Consider the following 16,048-nt stretch of genomic DNA (forward strand, 5'->3'; position numbering starts at 1 on the left):
TGGCATGCTGCATATCTTGGATACAAAACTACTGCACAACATACTTAGCTTGCCAGCAGAGGAATTCATTGTCCAGAGCCACAAAGGGAACTGAGACATATTTAGCACCGTTCAATTTCATTTTAGGTGATTAACTCACAATCAATAGAGCTAAAAGAACAGCAATGAATACAGATTTCCAAATGACATTTCCTACTGCACACAAGCTTTTACAAAATCAGGTGCTGTAAGCCACAGTTAACCTCTAACTGCTCAAAAGGGATATTGACCCACCTTTTGGGAGGCAGTTCTCAGCTCAGCTAAGCTGGTTGCAAGGTTCTTGGCACACTGACTTAGCTGCATTGCTGCGGCTTGGTCACTTACAGTAGGTACTGCAGCTTTGGCGGATGCCACCATCTTACTTCCAGGCTATTTAAAGATTAAAGAAGAATGCGTTGTGATTCATCAGCTCACGCCTATAACCTTGTATAAATGCTTCCAATATGAAACTAGGTCTAGAACTGACAGAACACTTAGGACACTAAGTTTTGCCATTATTTGCCATTACCACTGTTTAGGCTGTCAGCCACCTGACTACTAGGACCACTGCAAATGCATCCAGTTTTACCTATGCTTTGTCCCTATCCAATCCCGATTCGTGTATTCACATGTTGTGCCTTGTCATAATCCTGAGCAGTGGGATCTCTGCAGCAGCCACTGTCTTTGCTTTATTTATTTGCACAGTGCCTAGCTCAATGGGTACCAATGTCTGACTGGAGCCTCTAAGGGGCTCCTGTAATATAAATAAATAAATAAATAATAGGGAGTTTAAATATTTAAACAGAACAGTTTACCAGTTGTGCATATGTTTACACAGACATACGTGGACAATATACATGGTACATTTGTAATTTCTTGCAACATTTCTGAATATTTAATGTTTTTCTTCTCAATATTAGTAAACAGAAAAAAAAATCAGTTAAATAATAAACCAGCACAGGATCTGCGGATAACACATCTTGCTTACCTTCCAATACTATGTCATCTCCATGGGCCCCAAGTACTTAAACAGACAAGGTGAGTAGTCCTAGTGACTTCAATGGGACCATATGGGTGAGCAACTGTGACAGGGTGCTCCTGTGCTGCATGGAGTACTTTGATGACAAATTAGTCAGAACAGAAAGGGGATAATTGCCCTAATTACATCATGGCAGGTCAGGTGAGGCTGATTAGGTCTGGCACCAATCAGGCCAAGCACAGAGAAAAACAGCTCCTGAGCTTGAGTGGAGGCAGTTTTAAACACAGGAAGCTGGCGGACTTGATTTGTCATTCTGGGCTTTGTTCTTTTCCTTTGTGCTTTGGAATGTGTTCAGGGAAGGAAAATAAAATGTGCAGTTCTCAAAAGAGAAAAGCACCTGTGATTTTTGATTTTATGCAAGCCAGACCACAGCTTGAGACAGTCCTGTGACAGCAACATGAGTAGAATTAGACTCAATGCCTTATTTCACTTTTAATACCCCACCAAGTGGTGACAGTGACCACTGAAAAGATTCACTTCTTCCCCATAAGACAGAAGGGAGTGCCTGACAAATCTGAAAAATGTATAACATTTCAGTATACAGAGCTTCCTGATTTTATTTTAAGTGCCAATAATAGTTCCAACATTTATCTTGAAGCAACAGCTGGCCCTTTGTTATTAACACCACCCTTTATCTTTTGTTCGGTGTTTGGAAGGAAGCATAGACTATTGCTCATCACCTGGGTTCTCCTCAAAACCTTGATTAAGTTAGATCACTTCTGTGCCTCAGAAAGCCATCTGAAAAGCAGGGGTGACACTTCCCCCTCCTTATAAAGGGCTTGAGAACTCCAGATGAAACACCGTGGCTGTATCTAAACTAAGGAACTGTACAATGATGGTATATCCAGCTCCAGCGGAATGTGTAAGAGCTCTAGTTCAGGCAAGGTTCCAGACACTCATGGCATTTTCACTGCCTTGCCAATTGAGCCTCCTTTTCAGTAGCCAGTCTCAGCGCAAAGTGTATCACATTTTCACACGTTCAAGGAAAGTTGAACAGACAGTAGCCTGTGTTACCTGCGGCTCAAACTCAGGGCAGTTGTGGCAACACCTATTGCCCCAGTGACAAACTAAGTTCTCCTTACCACAATCAATGACTAAACACAGAGCTCTCAATTTGTCCTTCCAATGTGACATGCAAATTTCTCACTCCACAAAGTGAAGACAATTCAAGACCCACAAGATGCTCTTGAGGGAAAAAAAATCTCCTGAATTTCTTTGATTCAGTTTACCTGAAGGAAGTTCTGGCTGGAATTTATCAGAGCAAGCTGAGCACTGAGGTCTTCTGCCTGAGCCTGGCTTCCCCTCACACCCTGCACCAGCTGAGGAATGTGGTCAGCAACATTCTGTCGGCAACAAAGGAGCAAGTTTTAATTGTTAAATTTAAAAACTCATTCAGTACTAAACAAAGCCTCACATCCTATGGAAGAGACCTACAGAATTTAAAAGGGATGATACCAATATGATTCTGTAGACAATAGTTAGGATTTCACAGAACTTAATAAATCTGAGATTGACTGTTTAGGAGAGTTCCTACAGTATTTGAAGAACTTGACTCTTCCTATAGAATTCTATAAGTTAGTTTATAAAGGAAGGTTAAGACTTTTCTGTAACAAAAAAGGTTCATCAGAGATATTTTCACTGACTCAGGAATGTTTTGTTTTGGACATTTAAACTACTGTTTTACACTCCAAATTGCTTAGTTGTGTAGATCTTTCAAGCACCCTTCTTGCTTCAAGAAAACTTTAACTCTCTCCTTTGGTACTCACCTTACTTTTATCTGACTTCCAATAAGATGTTTATAGTATGGTTGTAATGTTCTGAAAATTTATATTGTTAAAAATGTATTCTCACCCCTATTCAAATGTCAACTCGTGTTCACATGATTTATCTCCAATAGAGTCTCCAAAAATGTTTTCCTAAAATTGAGGTATTCTACTTCAGGAAGAGACTTCAAAAGAGGATTCTATCTGCTGTATAATAAATCAATGTCAAAGTTAAACTTGAATGAACAGCAGTCAACACATAGAAATGCAAAAGGCAGTTTATCCTATTGAAAAAAATATCATCTACCTACCAGACAACTTTTGTATGCCCTGCCCTTTGAGATATGTTCAAGCTACTTCTTTTATTTACCAAATTTTCAAAAACTCTAATGTGGAAGGTAATATACTTAATAGCCAACTGGTAAGTGTTAATGTCTTTTTCTGGGATCTTTGACTTGAAAATGTATGTCTATTATAGTGGCAGTGTTCCTGACTTCTGCATAGCTTCTCTCAGTAGAAGAATAGGCTCTTTTGCACTCCACTTGATTTCTTATTTCTCTAGGGGCCTTGAAGCAACATTATTCACAAGCACAAATTAGTCTGCCAGCTGTAGCTAAACCACAAAAGAACAGTCTCTTGTCAAGAGACTTACTCTGCGCTCTGGCTTACAATCAGGAAAATGTGAGGGCGTCTCCATGTGCTTACCTCTGGCATATCACAGCTCTGTGCTCTCAGCAACCTACTCGTCAGTGAATCTGGAATCCCATAACCCAACACTATGGTCTCATTACAATTTGGTTTGGAAAGGGAATTTAAGGGTATAGGCTGCATGTAGGGTGACAAGGTGAACCTGGGTCACAGTATCAAGCTGCTATCCATGTTGTCTCGGTACACTAGGGAAGGATTTCTTCTCATTACACCACAAGCCACTAGCCTTGCTTTATAGTGTGTTAAAATAGAGCATTCAGAAATTTCACTAGTAGTCGTCACCCCAGTCCAATTTCATTACTATTCATCATTTCCATATCATCTCTCGTGAACATGGTGCTTTACACACGGGTAGAAGGTGCTCAAGGTGATTACAATCTAAATTAGACAAGTCAGGTCCATGGACCAAGGAAAGGGAAGGAAAGTACTGCTCTTGGGCAGCTGCACTCTGCACTGCGATACAACCTCCTTACCTGTACTGGAGCACCCCCAGAGAACAGAGACATACCTTCCCTTCCCCACCTGTACAATATTCACTGGATACCAACTCTGACCATAAAGAGCAGTCTGCCAGTTGGCCTACATGATACCACGCAGCCACTTATCTGGCATGAAGTTAAATCTCTTGTACTGCACAACAGAAAAGCACAAGTTGACAGCCACAAGTGATAATTCCTCATATTCATGAGATCTGTATAAGAATTTCCACCACACAAACCTCCCCCTGAACAGCCTTCAGGGAGGCGATATACACATATTGTGATTAGCAGCCACACTCAGTTCAAGAAGCATGACACAGATACCGATTACTAATAGGGTAGAAGATCTGTACTTCTGCTGTGTCAAGTGATGCTGGGGGCACAGCTAATAAACACCAGCCACTGGCCATGAGTGTTACACCTAATTCCACTGGTCACTACAAAGGGACAATGTCTCCTATTTCTCTAGTCAGGATCAATTAAGACCTTAAACAAAAAAGAGGTAAGGCCTAATTAAGTTCCTGTAGGCTTTGTATCTGTCCCCTGAGTACACTACTTCAAGCAATGCTCCTTAGACAGCTCTGGAAAAGCATACAGACTCTGAAGGCGATTCACCATGGGGTGGTTCCTACACAGTGAACTGGCTGTGAAGGCTTCCTGTCAGTTCACTACTCTTTCAGTGCAAGGCAACCCCCAAAGTAATCCAGTTTATAATCAAATTTAACACCTCTCTGCCTGATGTACTCTGCATGTAGGGTATTGCTGATTTATCTGCAGCATACACCCCAAGAAATATGCCACATTTGCAGCAGGTTTGCATTTTGGAGATATTTGCAAAAAATATTCACATCCGCTCATCCTCTGTAATAGGTACTGCCTAAACATTTGTAAAAGGCATCTACATTAGACAAGGCACCCTGCAGCCTTGCACACATTCTAAAACAACATTTCCCTGACTTTAACAGACTTTAACTAACTGTGGGCAACAAAACAGGAAAAAAGCATTCTTAGAAGTAAATGCAGTGTTATATTTGGTACAGCAACGGAACTAGAATCAAATGCTTTGGAGTCAGACTGACACAGGCAACTTAAGAATTCCTGTCCAAAGGCACAAAGTGATTAAATCAAGGGAGCTGAATTTCAGTTTCCTAAGAAATTAACTGCATTAAAAGGGACACAGACTACAGATTATCTGCCAAGTGACTGCTTCCTCTGTTAGGAAATATTACCTTGCAGCTCTGGACAAGTTGCTGGTGGGCTACTGTGTTCTTGTTGGAAACGGCGGCATTCTGAGAGGCTGCAATTGTCTGAGTGGCAGCAGCTGCTGCCTGTTTAGCTGCAAACTTTAAAGCGGGGGAAAAACAGTTAAAAGGCTGAACTGGTATAAGCTTGAGTAATGTAGAGAACACAACAGATAAAATAGGCATTATTGCATTTAGCAACTGGAACCTGTGAAGTCATTACCTCCCCTTGACTTAATTTACCATAAAGAACTCTGTCACTTTCCACTCCAGATGAAAAATGAAATGATCATTATTATCAATCCGTACATTTCTAACAACAAAGGAAAAAAACACCTGGCACCATAAACATTCTAAGAGCTTCCTTCTTCACATTGTTAGTCTTTCATTGCAAAAACTTATTAGGAATACTGAAGAGCTATTGTTAAAATAGCTTACAGCATAATGACATGTTGCTGAATGAGATGTGAAGACCCACAGTAATCTAAAGCAGGGGGTTCTCAACCTTTTTCTTTCTGAGGCTCCCCGCAACATGCTAAAAAAACCTCCACGGCCCACCTATGCCATAGCTGTTTTTCTCCATATAAAAGCCAGGGCCAGTGTTAGGGGGTAGCAAGCAGGGCAATTGCCCAGGGCCCCATTCCATGGGGGGCCCCCGCAAAGCTAAGTTGCTCAGGCTTTGGTTACAGCCCTGGGTGGCGGGGGTTGGGGATCCAGGCTTTCAGCCCCATGCTGTGGGGCTTTGGCTTTCTGCCCTGGGCCCTAGCAAATCTAATGCTGGCTTTGCTTGGCGGAGCCCCTGAAACCTGCTGGTGGCCCCCTGGTTGAGACCTCTGGTTGAGAGCCACTGATCTAAAGCATTAGGAATAAAGTCCAGCTGTTTGTGTGGATTCAGGAATTCTTTCAAAGGAGCCTCTCCCCTCATCCATAGCATTTTAATTAAGACGCAGGTTGAAGTAGTAAGAGTTTTGTCTGTTATGTGCAGAAAGTCAACTGCAAGGGTTTCGAATTCAACTATCATGGAACTGCAATATGCAAAACACATCAAGGAAATTAGTAATACAAACTGGATTTAGATTCCAAAGAAGAACTTGGCACCATGTTTAAAAACAATGTCGACACGTTTGCAAACTCTCTCTCGAGTTTAACCTAAAGTGATTTGTCACTGACATCTTGATTGCTCAATACTCTGCTAACTGATATAGTCACTTGGCAATAATAAATTGCACCACCACGGAAGAGACCATGCCTATGGAGTGGAACAACTTGCAGGGGTTAGCTCTAGGGATATAAGGGGTCAATAAAAGGAGAGGAGGATAAATAGAGCAGTCCACATTGCTACATTAGCAGTCCAAAGATCAGAATCATGGATGTACCTTGAAAAGCATTCCTCATGGGAGCAAAGGACCAGTTCTACTTGGGACTGCTCAAGGCCAAAAAGGTAAGACACTAAGGTGATCATACATGGAAGACATGAAGGGATGAGTTTGCTTGGGTCTAAAAATACAGAGGGAGAACCTGAACTCAAATAGTAAGAAATCTTATTACTGGTCTCTCTCTACACACCTCTCTCTACCAAAAGAATAAAATTCCACCTCTTGCCAAATACATTCCAATATGAACAATATTCTTAACATTATTCTTAACACCATTCCTTAATTAACCCACCTAATAAATACATCCATCATTGAACATGAGCTTGTTAGTTCATCTAAACTATTACTGACACAGATTACTCATAGAGGGGAAAACAGTAAGATATTTTTACAGAAAAATAACACCTTATTTTCTACAAGCGTTTCTTATAATGTAGCTAAAAAGTTCATTCTAATGCGTCACTGCTTAAATTACTCAAGATTCTCTCATTTTACATTGACACAGTAGTTTTAATACAATACACATCCAGATGAAGATTATCTACTCAGATCTTCTTGTTGGTCTCGTCTTAATCCACTAGAATCATTTTCAGACTATTGTAAAATCACAGTTGAAAACCAGTAACTAAGAGATTCACCCGCCCAGTCTTTTGTACATTTAATTTGCAATTGTGAAGGTCAGACGTCTCTAGAAGATTAAAGTAGGCTGAATTTCATCTCTACAGTACAACAAATTGCCCTTTTTCCTTTGCTGCACCTCTGGCTATTATGTATTGCTTCCAACTTTGTTTCTGATCCATTGCTTCTTTGGGTGGCTTTAGAGTTTAGTTGTGATGCAATCAGATGTGTTTTGGGGGCAGTTTAAGTGAAGTTCTGTTGCACATTCTTGTTAAAAATCTCAAATAATACTTGGTAAAAAACACAAATCACAGGACTACGGATAATTATTTAAATGGAAATGAAACAGTGAGCACTCTACTGTATTTACCCTGAAGATCACACCACCAATAAAATGGCTGAATGAATACAGCAGTCCCATAATAACAAAAATCCCTCCAGCCTGTTTGTTACTGACAACTAAACTATTGCAAGTTAATAAAACATTTAATATGCAAACTAGTTAATTCACACTACGCTCAGTCTGGAATGCAACTTTCAAATGAAAGTGCCCCATATTAGCTGTGTTTAGGTCCATTTCTTATGGGGAACTTGAGATTTTTTTGTCTAAAGTCTGCATTTATAATTGTTGGAATGTGCCTACACAGATATGGGTTTGCATAATTAAAGAAGTGTAAAATAATAGAATCAAGAGAGTTTGGTTTCAAACCTCTAATCTGTTGACAATTTTCTTCTTGATGGCATTCTGAGCAGCTGCATTCGTGGCAACCCGTAGTCCCTCGGCCGCTTCTCTCAGTCTCTGCTGTTGGTCTTCATTTTCAGGATTTGCTGCAGCCCCCTGCACAGGAGTTGCGAGTAAAATACAAATCTTCAAAAAATGTCCATGTCTACATATTAAAATATACAAGGAATTTAATTCCCATTATCCTCTATCTGATCAACCTGTTTTCTACGGATTAACGTCACTCTAAAATGAATTAGAGAAGGAGGTTTCAACAATCATCATGATTTCAGGTAGAAATTCATTGTAGGTGCAGGTTACTGCTTACCATGTTAAATATAGTGAAGAAAGCAGTCAGACTTTCGGTACATAGTCCAGCGTATTAAACCACATAGCTCCATTACTCCCCACACAGTGTCAATGTAAAATATTGTTCTTCAGGGCAATATTTACTTCTACTGGGCAACTACATGTTAAAACTCCACATATAGTAGGGAACTACTATTCTGTAAATTGTGTATTATCTGTGCTCTAACAATTACAGTCTTTATATAATCACAGTATTTAAAGTTCACTTTTTAATTCCCAATTTAACAAGACTTTTGGTAGTTATAATCTGATTATCAGAATGTTGAATTAGGACTTAAGTTTGACATGTTAGTTTTTCCCTTTTTAAGGCCTGAAAAAGTATTAGTAAGTCAAGGACATATACATCTATCAGGTCAGTAAAGTCACCAAAAGAATATGAAAGAGTTTTGGAATCCAGAAAGAATGGATCAACTAATATGCATACGTCTACTGGACTTTTAGTTAAAGTTCCCAATGAAGTTGTCAAATGCAACCCAAACATTCATAGGCTAACCAACGGTTTCTGCTTTATAACAATTCCTATTTACAACCTACTAACTACACATAATGACTCATGTTTGTGCACAGGTATGAAGAATTAAGTTAATATTCAGTGCCTTTCAGGTTTTTCAGTTCACTGTTTCCTGGTAGGTACCTTTGCTGCTTCAACCATGCGAGCTGTAGAATCTGCCAAAAGTTTAGCCGCTGCTAGAAGCTTTTTAGAGTTGTCCATGTCAATTTCAGCCTCAGCATCTGACCTCATAGCATTGACAAGATCCGAAGTAGCTTGAGCAAGTACCCTGGCCTGCCGCACCATTTCACCTACAATATTAACAAGTTAAGTTTTGAATTTCTTCACCTTTATCTAAATTTCAGTTTCAAAAATCCCCTAAGACTACAATAAAATTAGATTTTCTGAAATCCTCGTTTGAATTAAAATTACAAGTAGATACTTCATTGCTCAAAAGCTTTAAACACACAGTTTTGGATCAACACAACTGATCATGGGAAACTGATAACATTTGACTAACAAGAAATGCAGTAGGATGAACATGCATAGCACTATGCTTAACACTAATTATACACTTAATTCTACCTACATGCCTTAGGTGAAGTCTCGGCCCCATAGAAGTCAACGGAAGTTTTGCCACTGATTTCAATAGGGCGAGTATTTCACCCCTTCACAACAATACTACTGATTTGTTTTCGCATAGGTGAGAAACCATAGGTTCCCTTTTCTTGCTTCTTCCTCAAATGCATTTCAAGAAGCCTATTTTACTGAACTGTACAGAATAATTTAACACTTCTGGCAGAAGTGACTCAGTACCAATTCATTAGTAACAGTGTTAGGTTTTAAACTTGAAAATAGGTATAAATTAAAGTGATAACACAATGAGTTTATGCATCACTCATGGTCAAGCACAGAGGTCGAATGGGGATGTTTGTTTCTGAAGTGGATGCAGATCATTTTTAGAATACGCTTACTTTATTAATATAACTGGTACTACACCAAACTCAAAAGCAAAGTGAATCCATTGAAGCTTCCAGATTAACTGTTTGGCTCCCTTTTTTCCCCAAAGGTTAACCAAAGGCAGCAGGTGCTTAGCTCAAAAGCCTACTGTTGTGTTTAAGAAGTCTCAACAGTATATGTTCCAAAGTAGTTTTGACATGCAAAAAAATTTTCAAAGCTTCCCATACTGCCATGGGGATTTCTCAGATACCGTAGGACGTTAACAATGGTATTTATGAGGAAGTGCCTTCTTAGCATACTCCTCCAGTCGGGAACAGAATATGAATAAAAGTAACAGATTTCACTGCACCTTTACAGCTATCTTCTGACATGTAATTTTTGGACTTAAAAAAGCCCCATAGTTACCAGGAATAAAGGGTAACCCAGTAAGTGGTAAATAATGAAGAGGACAACTCACACATTTAGAACAATCTGGATTTCTTGGTAAACAAGGTGCAAGCAAACAGTATGCATTTTAACATTGCTAAATGTAAACGTATACATCTAGGAACAAAGAACATAGGCCATTCTTACAGGATGGAGGACTCTATCCTGGGAACCAGTGACTCTGAAAAAGATTTCGGGTTGTGGTGGATAATCAGCTAACATGAGTTCCCAGTGTGACCTTGAGGCCAAAATAGCTAATGTGATCCTAGGATGCATAAATAGGGGAATCTCAGGTAGGACCAGAGTGTTTATTTTACCTCTATATTTGGCACTAGCGCAACTGCTACTAGAACACTGTGTCCAGTTCTAGTGCCCACAATTCAAGAAGAATGTTGTTAAACTGGAGAGTGTTCAGAGATCCACAAGAATGATTAAAGGATTAGAAAACATGCTTAAAATGATAGCCTCAAAGAGCCCAATCTATTTATCTTAACATAGAGAAGATTAGAGGGTAACTTCATTACAGTATCTACATGGGGAACAAATATTTAGTAACAGGTCCTTAAATCTAACCGAGAAAGTTATAACACAATCCAAAGGCTGAAAGTTGAAGACAGACAAATTCAGAATGGAAATACAACCACAAATTGTTTGAATGTGAATAGCCTATACTAAAAACCTAGCATAGCACCGTGACCAAATGCATCCCTGTATTCACACCCTGCACACTACTGTAATAATCTTTGAACAAAATATGCCTTGTGAGGCATCATTTGAAAACTAATAACTCACTGGTTAATAATATCATGGTGAAATGTGTGTATATTATTATATGTGAAATTATGAATTATATGCAAAGTTGTCATCAAACCCACATAGCCCTGACTATGCAGAAGTTGTTAAACAGGTCCATCCTAAACAAAGAAATGTGTGTTTACCTCAGTTATATCTATATGTAGTAAACAGGGTCCTTGGGACAGCAAGAGAGGGTAAATCAGTTCCTCAAAGACAAAGGACAAGCCAATGCCTCTAGCCAAGTGTCATCAAGGTTAATTGGCAAATCATCTGTCAAGTGGCCCGTTCTTTGGCAATGAAGGGGGGCAGGAACAGATCAATCTGCATTTTAGGGAACCTCTTTGACTATGAGAATGTCTGTTTCCTCAGCAGCTGGAGAGAACTTTACCACAGGATGACACTCAGGAAAACGCATTTCAAAGGGTGATTGGATTATGAAAGAGAGGGGCAAAAACACCCCAAGTGTCATCTTTCTTTCTCTCCATAGCTCTCTATCTCTTTCTCTCTTTTTACCTAAGATGACAAAGAAACCAGCCCTTTGACTTTCAGGGAGGTCCTGACCTGAGAATTTGGTCAGCAATGCCGCTGGGAACCTGCGGAAATGATTTTACCCTGAACCAAATCTAGCTTAAGTTTTGAGTTACTAGAAAGTGTTTTATGTTTATTTCTCTTGTAACCATTTCTGACTTTAATGCCTTATACTTGTACTCACTTAAAATCTCTCTCTTAGTAATAAAATAAACTTGTTTTATTTTTTAATCAAAAACTAACCCAGTGTTGTGTTTAAACTGAAGTGTTTGGGTAACTCAGTAGAAGTAGCAAACTGCTGAATATTGACCCTTTACACAGGGGCAACAGACATATATCTGAAGTACCTAGGATAGGGCTAGACAGTGCAGAACACACGTATTGGGGAAAATTCAGAACCAGGAGTGTGTTGGGGTCACCCTGCAACTAGTAACCAAGGCTGGGGGAAGCCAGGGTGTGACTGGAGTGTGGCTGACAGGCTGCTGGGGTCAGAGCTGTTGGACCAGGGCTGCAGCTATACACAGACACTCAGGGTGTGACCTGTGTGAAGTTTGGCTGTTTGTGAACGGCCCAGGCTGGGAGCGACAACAGCAAAGCATCATGAGGCACCCCAGGTTGCAGGGCAGGTGGTGACAGAGCCTCTCACTGGTCTGGATTGTACCCTTGAATGTGACAAGCATCACATGCATGTATGGCTGTGAACTGTATATAAACACTATCCAAGGTAACCTTATCCAAGGTTTCTCAACATTTCACATTTCTATAATGGAGTTGTCTGTCAAGCTCATCAAACATTAGGCCTCTGCTTGGTTTGGCTCCAGCGGCCATGTTCTTTAAACAAAGAGCTTAAGGGTTCAAAAGCTACACTATAAAAGCCAAGCACATAATGGAAACAAAATTCTTGCCTGCTAAGTCTAGTCAGGTAAATAAATCTTTAGGGAGCTAATTACTGGCAAAGAATAAAATTGCTGATTGAGCACTTTAACAGGCTGTATTCACATTTAGAGATACAAAACTGCTATAATATTCGCATGATGTGAAGCACTGCAACACAACGAGCAAGACATTAGACATCATATACACTGCATCCCCTGATTTTCCAGGCATGATATTAGTTGTGTTAGCAGAGCTCCATATGCATCCATTATATAATTTAGGAACCCCCTTCCCCCAATGCACACTTACGGGTGTTTTAATGATTTAATATTGTGGTTAGAATGACTGCTCATGGGAGCACAAGCCTATGGGCATCACAAGCATTAAGGATTTCTGATTTGCATTACTTGAAACGGGTATATGTCGGAGGGAACTTGAGTCAGATGAAAGTAATATCCCCTTTAGAAAGAGTATGAAGATAAAGCAGCTCACCAGCATCCCCCATCGAACTGAAGATGCTTTCAGTGACACACATAATGGTATCCGTTGCCTGGTCATAGCGTCCAATGGGCTCTCCCCTGCTTGCAAACTGACGGACGTGCTGCAAGAGGTCATTCAGGGCCTGGCTGACTACACTGGCTGCTGCACTGACCTGCTTCAGCAGCTCAGAGTCATCTGTGGCAGCCTGACAGGCTCTGACACAATTCTCCACTGAACGATCCACCAGTTTTCCAGCCTCGATCAGCTGTTCCTGGCATACGGGAGAGCTGATAGTGGGGCTCACAACCTACATTGAGAGAGAGAACACGGTGTTTAGAAAAGATTTAACAGGCCAGAAATTACCAGTCCACTGCTAAAAGATGACATATCTATGTCCTTGGCATTCAGAAAACAGCTTATTCACCTACTAACAGTTGCCACACCACAGCATGAGGTACTGCAGTTATCTTCTACTGTAAGAAAAGAGATTAGTAATGTATATCATACCACAGCATGGTAGCGGCTGGTAAATGATTACCACTGGAGGCTATCAAAGGGTTAAAAATGCCCTTGCCCTTTTAAGTTAAGACTTTTTTGGATTACTGAACAAATGGAGAAATACATGAAGTTGGTTCTGAATGGCAGGTATGGGGCAGATTCTGGCAAGATAGCTGCAGTCATTTCACACAGCTCTGTGTCCTAGAACTTCACTTGAAGAAAGCTTATCATAGGGACTGTGATCCTTTACTAAAGTTTAATTAAAGTTGGTATTGCAAAGCCTTCCACTGTCAGCCAATATTTTGCTAAAGCCAAAAATAACTCCTGGAAAAACAGATAAGAAAATTGCGTGTCTGAAAGTACAAACTACCAAGCCGAGCAACCCATGGATGTGCTCTAATAATGCAACAGATTCAGTCCATATCATTCAGATATGTCAAGTAAGTTACAGGCAAAGGAAAGAAGTTGGATGGGTGTATTTCCACAAAAGAAAAAAATGACATTGACTGCCTTGTGCCATCCTGTGGAAATATAAAAGCAGTCAGAATATCACATCCAGTTAATGATCTCACATATTCATTATACAAAGCCCAGCAGTCACAGCAATGAAGTAGAAAATACTGAAAACTGAATACCACAAATTGGCTATTAATTTTATTATAATCTTCTTGGGTGTTCTACAATATCTGAATGCTCATTTTCCAACAGCAATTATCCCTGAGAAACCCTAAGAAAGCCAACCCTGCAGATCACAAATATTTTGTATTTTCATATGCTAAAGCTTTTAAGTTTTAAGATGAAAACAGTAACATTTCTCCAAACAGAGCCACATTGAACACAGTGATTCTATTTGAGATTTTGCTCTCTGTGAATTGGAGCTCCTTTGTATTTTCCTTAGGCCAACTCTCAATACACAGGCAAAACTGATGGGTCTCTCTTTGTTCACATCAGAAACTGTTAAATGATGCAAAAGCACATAAATCTGAACACAAACCTTTCGGCAAACTTGGCTTGAATTTCAGTTATGATGAAAATAATGCAGGTGAACGTGTGCTGGTTATAGGTTTCGTTAAACATTTCACATAACTGTACAGCAAGCTGTGTTTCTCAGAGTAATATTTTCAGCATTTTTATCAATATTAGCAATACAGCAGGCCATATCAGTTATCTACGGACCTTCCTCTGGAATAGTATGGCAGCACTTCATATTCTAAAGGCTGCCCTTTGATGTTCAGTGTAATCTAACAAGAAGCCAAACCACAAACACACTAATTAGCAATTGTTTAATAATGATACACTAGAGAAACTGTCTAGTCTGGGCTGGCCCAAAGGGGAAACAAAAGAAGGCAGGACATGCTTCATTAAATAATCACTACCCCCGGCCAAGTTGTGAAATGCTCACAGCAGCAGCAATCAACACCTGCAAGAGAGGGTAACTGAGAAACAAGGCACTATCCAAGGTGTCTTGGGGACAGAACCCTAAATATCTTTGCATAGTTTCATCTTTTTGTAGGAGCTCTAACTCCAGGCTATTCAGGGATAACTGATTAAACCATATCAACAATACACCCAGGGAAGACTGTAAACAATGAGCGTGTAACATACTGAAACAATGCATTGCCCCTTTCACGAACCCCATTACCACGAGCCTTACCTTGGCACATGCCACAAGCTGAGAGGTGGATAGTGCACATTGCGTAGCAGCAGCAATAACCCTGTTCTGCAGGACCGTATCCTCAGCAACTTGAGCCACATTCTTAGTCTTCAACACCAACATGGCAGCAGCATTTGCAACAGCTTTGGCAAGACTCATCAGTACATCCTGGCAAAACAAAAGACAAAACTTGACCTAAGCAGTCAGAAATACTCATTAGCGTCAATATTTTGGATTCCTTAAAATTAAACTAGAATATTCTGATTTTAAGAAGACTCAAAGCATCTACAAAGGGGAAGTTATGGTAGAGTCCCAGTGAAATATTGCTATGTATTATCCAGAAATGTTCTTTGTTACACATGGCCTGCTTACAGGGTCGAAATGCTTTGTGAAAACAGGTTATTAATCTGAGTGAATAGAGCACCTTTTGGGAATGGGTAGAACTACACACTTCGGATTTGTGATAGCCAAATGCAAGATATTGACTCCATACCACAAAGTATATTGAAGTGCAATTTAGAGCTGTAATCTCAGTGTAGACATGTGGGAATGCATCACTGTAAGAACATGTGAAGTTAGTTACTAGATATGCACACTCAAAACCTGAGTTGATCTCACTGGGTAAGTGGTGATCTACAGCCATATGTTTTACCTAAGGTAAAGTTGAAGATTTCAGATCTCAAAATGATAACTAATTATGGGCAGGTATCGGACACTGCGTATTCAATACAAAGTGCACTGTATAGAAAAGCAAAAGAAAATGGCACAGCAACCTTAATTTATAAAGGGGTGCAAACAGTGTGGCTGGGGGCTATCCATTTGCTAGTAGAGTTTTCTTTTACACTATAAAATATTGGCTCCAAGCTGTAACTCCTCAGAGGCCCCAGCTCCAGAAGATTTATTCTTGAAGAAAAATGCATTTGGTTGTTTGAAGCTGTCAAAGTGGTTTAATACTTGTATTGCTATAATTCAAATACACAACCTCATTTAAAATTCTGCTATCAATGTG

The 16,048-nt window shown here is 39.9% G+C and overlaps 1 protein-coding gene across 1 annotated transcript in view; it reads right to left on the reverse strand.

Moving 5' to 3' along the window:
• TLN2 (talin 2) overlaps positions 1–16,048 on the reverse strand; it is a 183,990-nt gene that overhangs the window by 115,982 nt on the left and 51,960 nt on the right. Inside the window, exons 17-23 of the mRNA XM_024199754.3 lie at positions 15,040–15,207; positions 12,900–13,194; positions 8,967–9,133; positions 7,952–8,080; positions 5,237–5,350; positions 2,287–2,400; positions 274–408 (exon numbers count right to left, since the gene is read on the reverse strand). Of these exons, the coding sequence (XP_024055522.2) occupies positions 274–408; positions 2,287–2,400; positions 5,237–5,350; positions 7,952–8,080; positions 8,967–9,133; positions 12,900–13,194; positions 15,040–15,207 (1,122 nt within the window). The remainder of the gene's footprint in view (positions 1–273; positions 409–2,286; positions 2,401–5,236; positions 5,351–7,951; positions 8,081–8,966; positions 9,134–12,899; positions 13,195–15,039; positions 15,208–16,048) is intronic.

This window comes from Terrapene carolina, unplaced genomic scaffold, assembly GCF_002925995.2.
Source record: "Terrapene carolina triunguis isolate 2854851 unplaced genomic scaffold, T_m_triunguis-2.0 Scaffold67, whole genome shotgun sequence".
NCBI lineage: Eukaryota > Metazoa > Chordata > Testudines > Emydidae > Terrapene > Terrapene triunguis.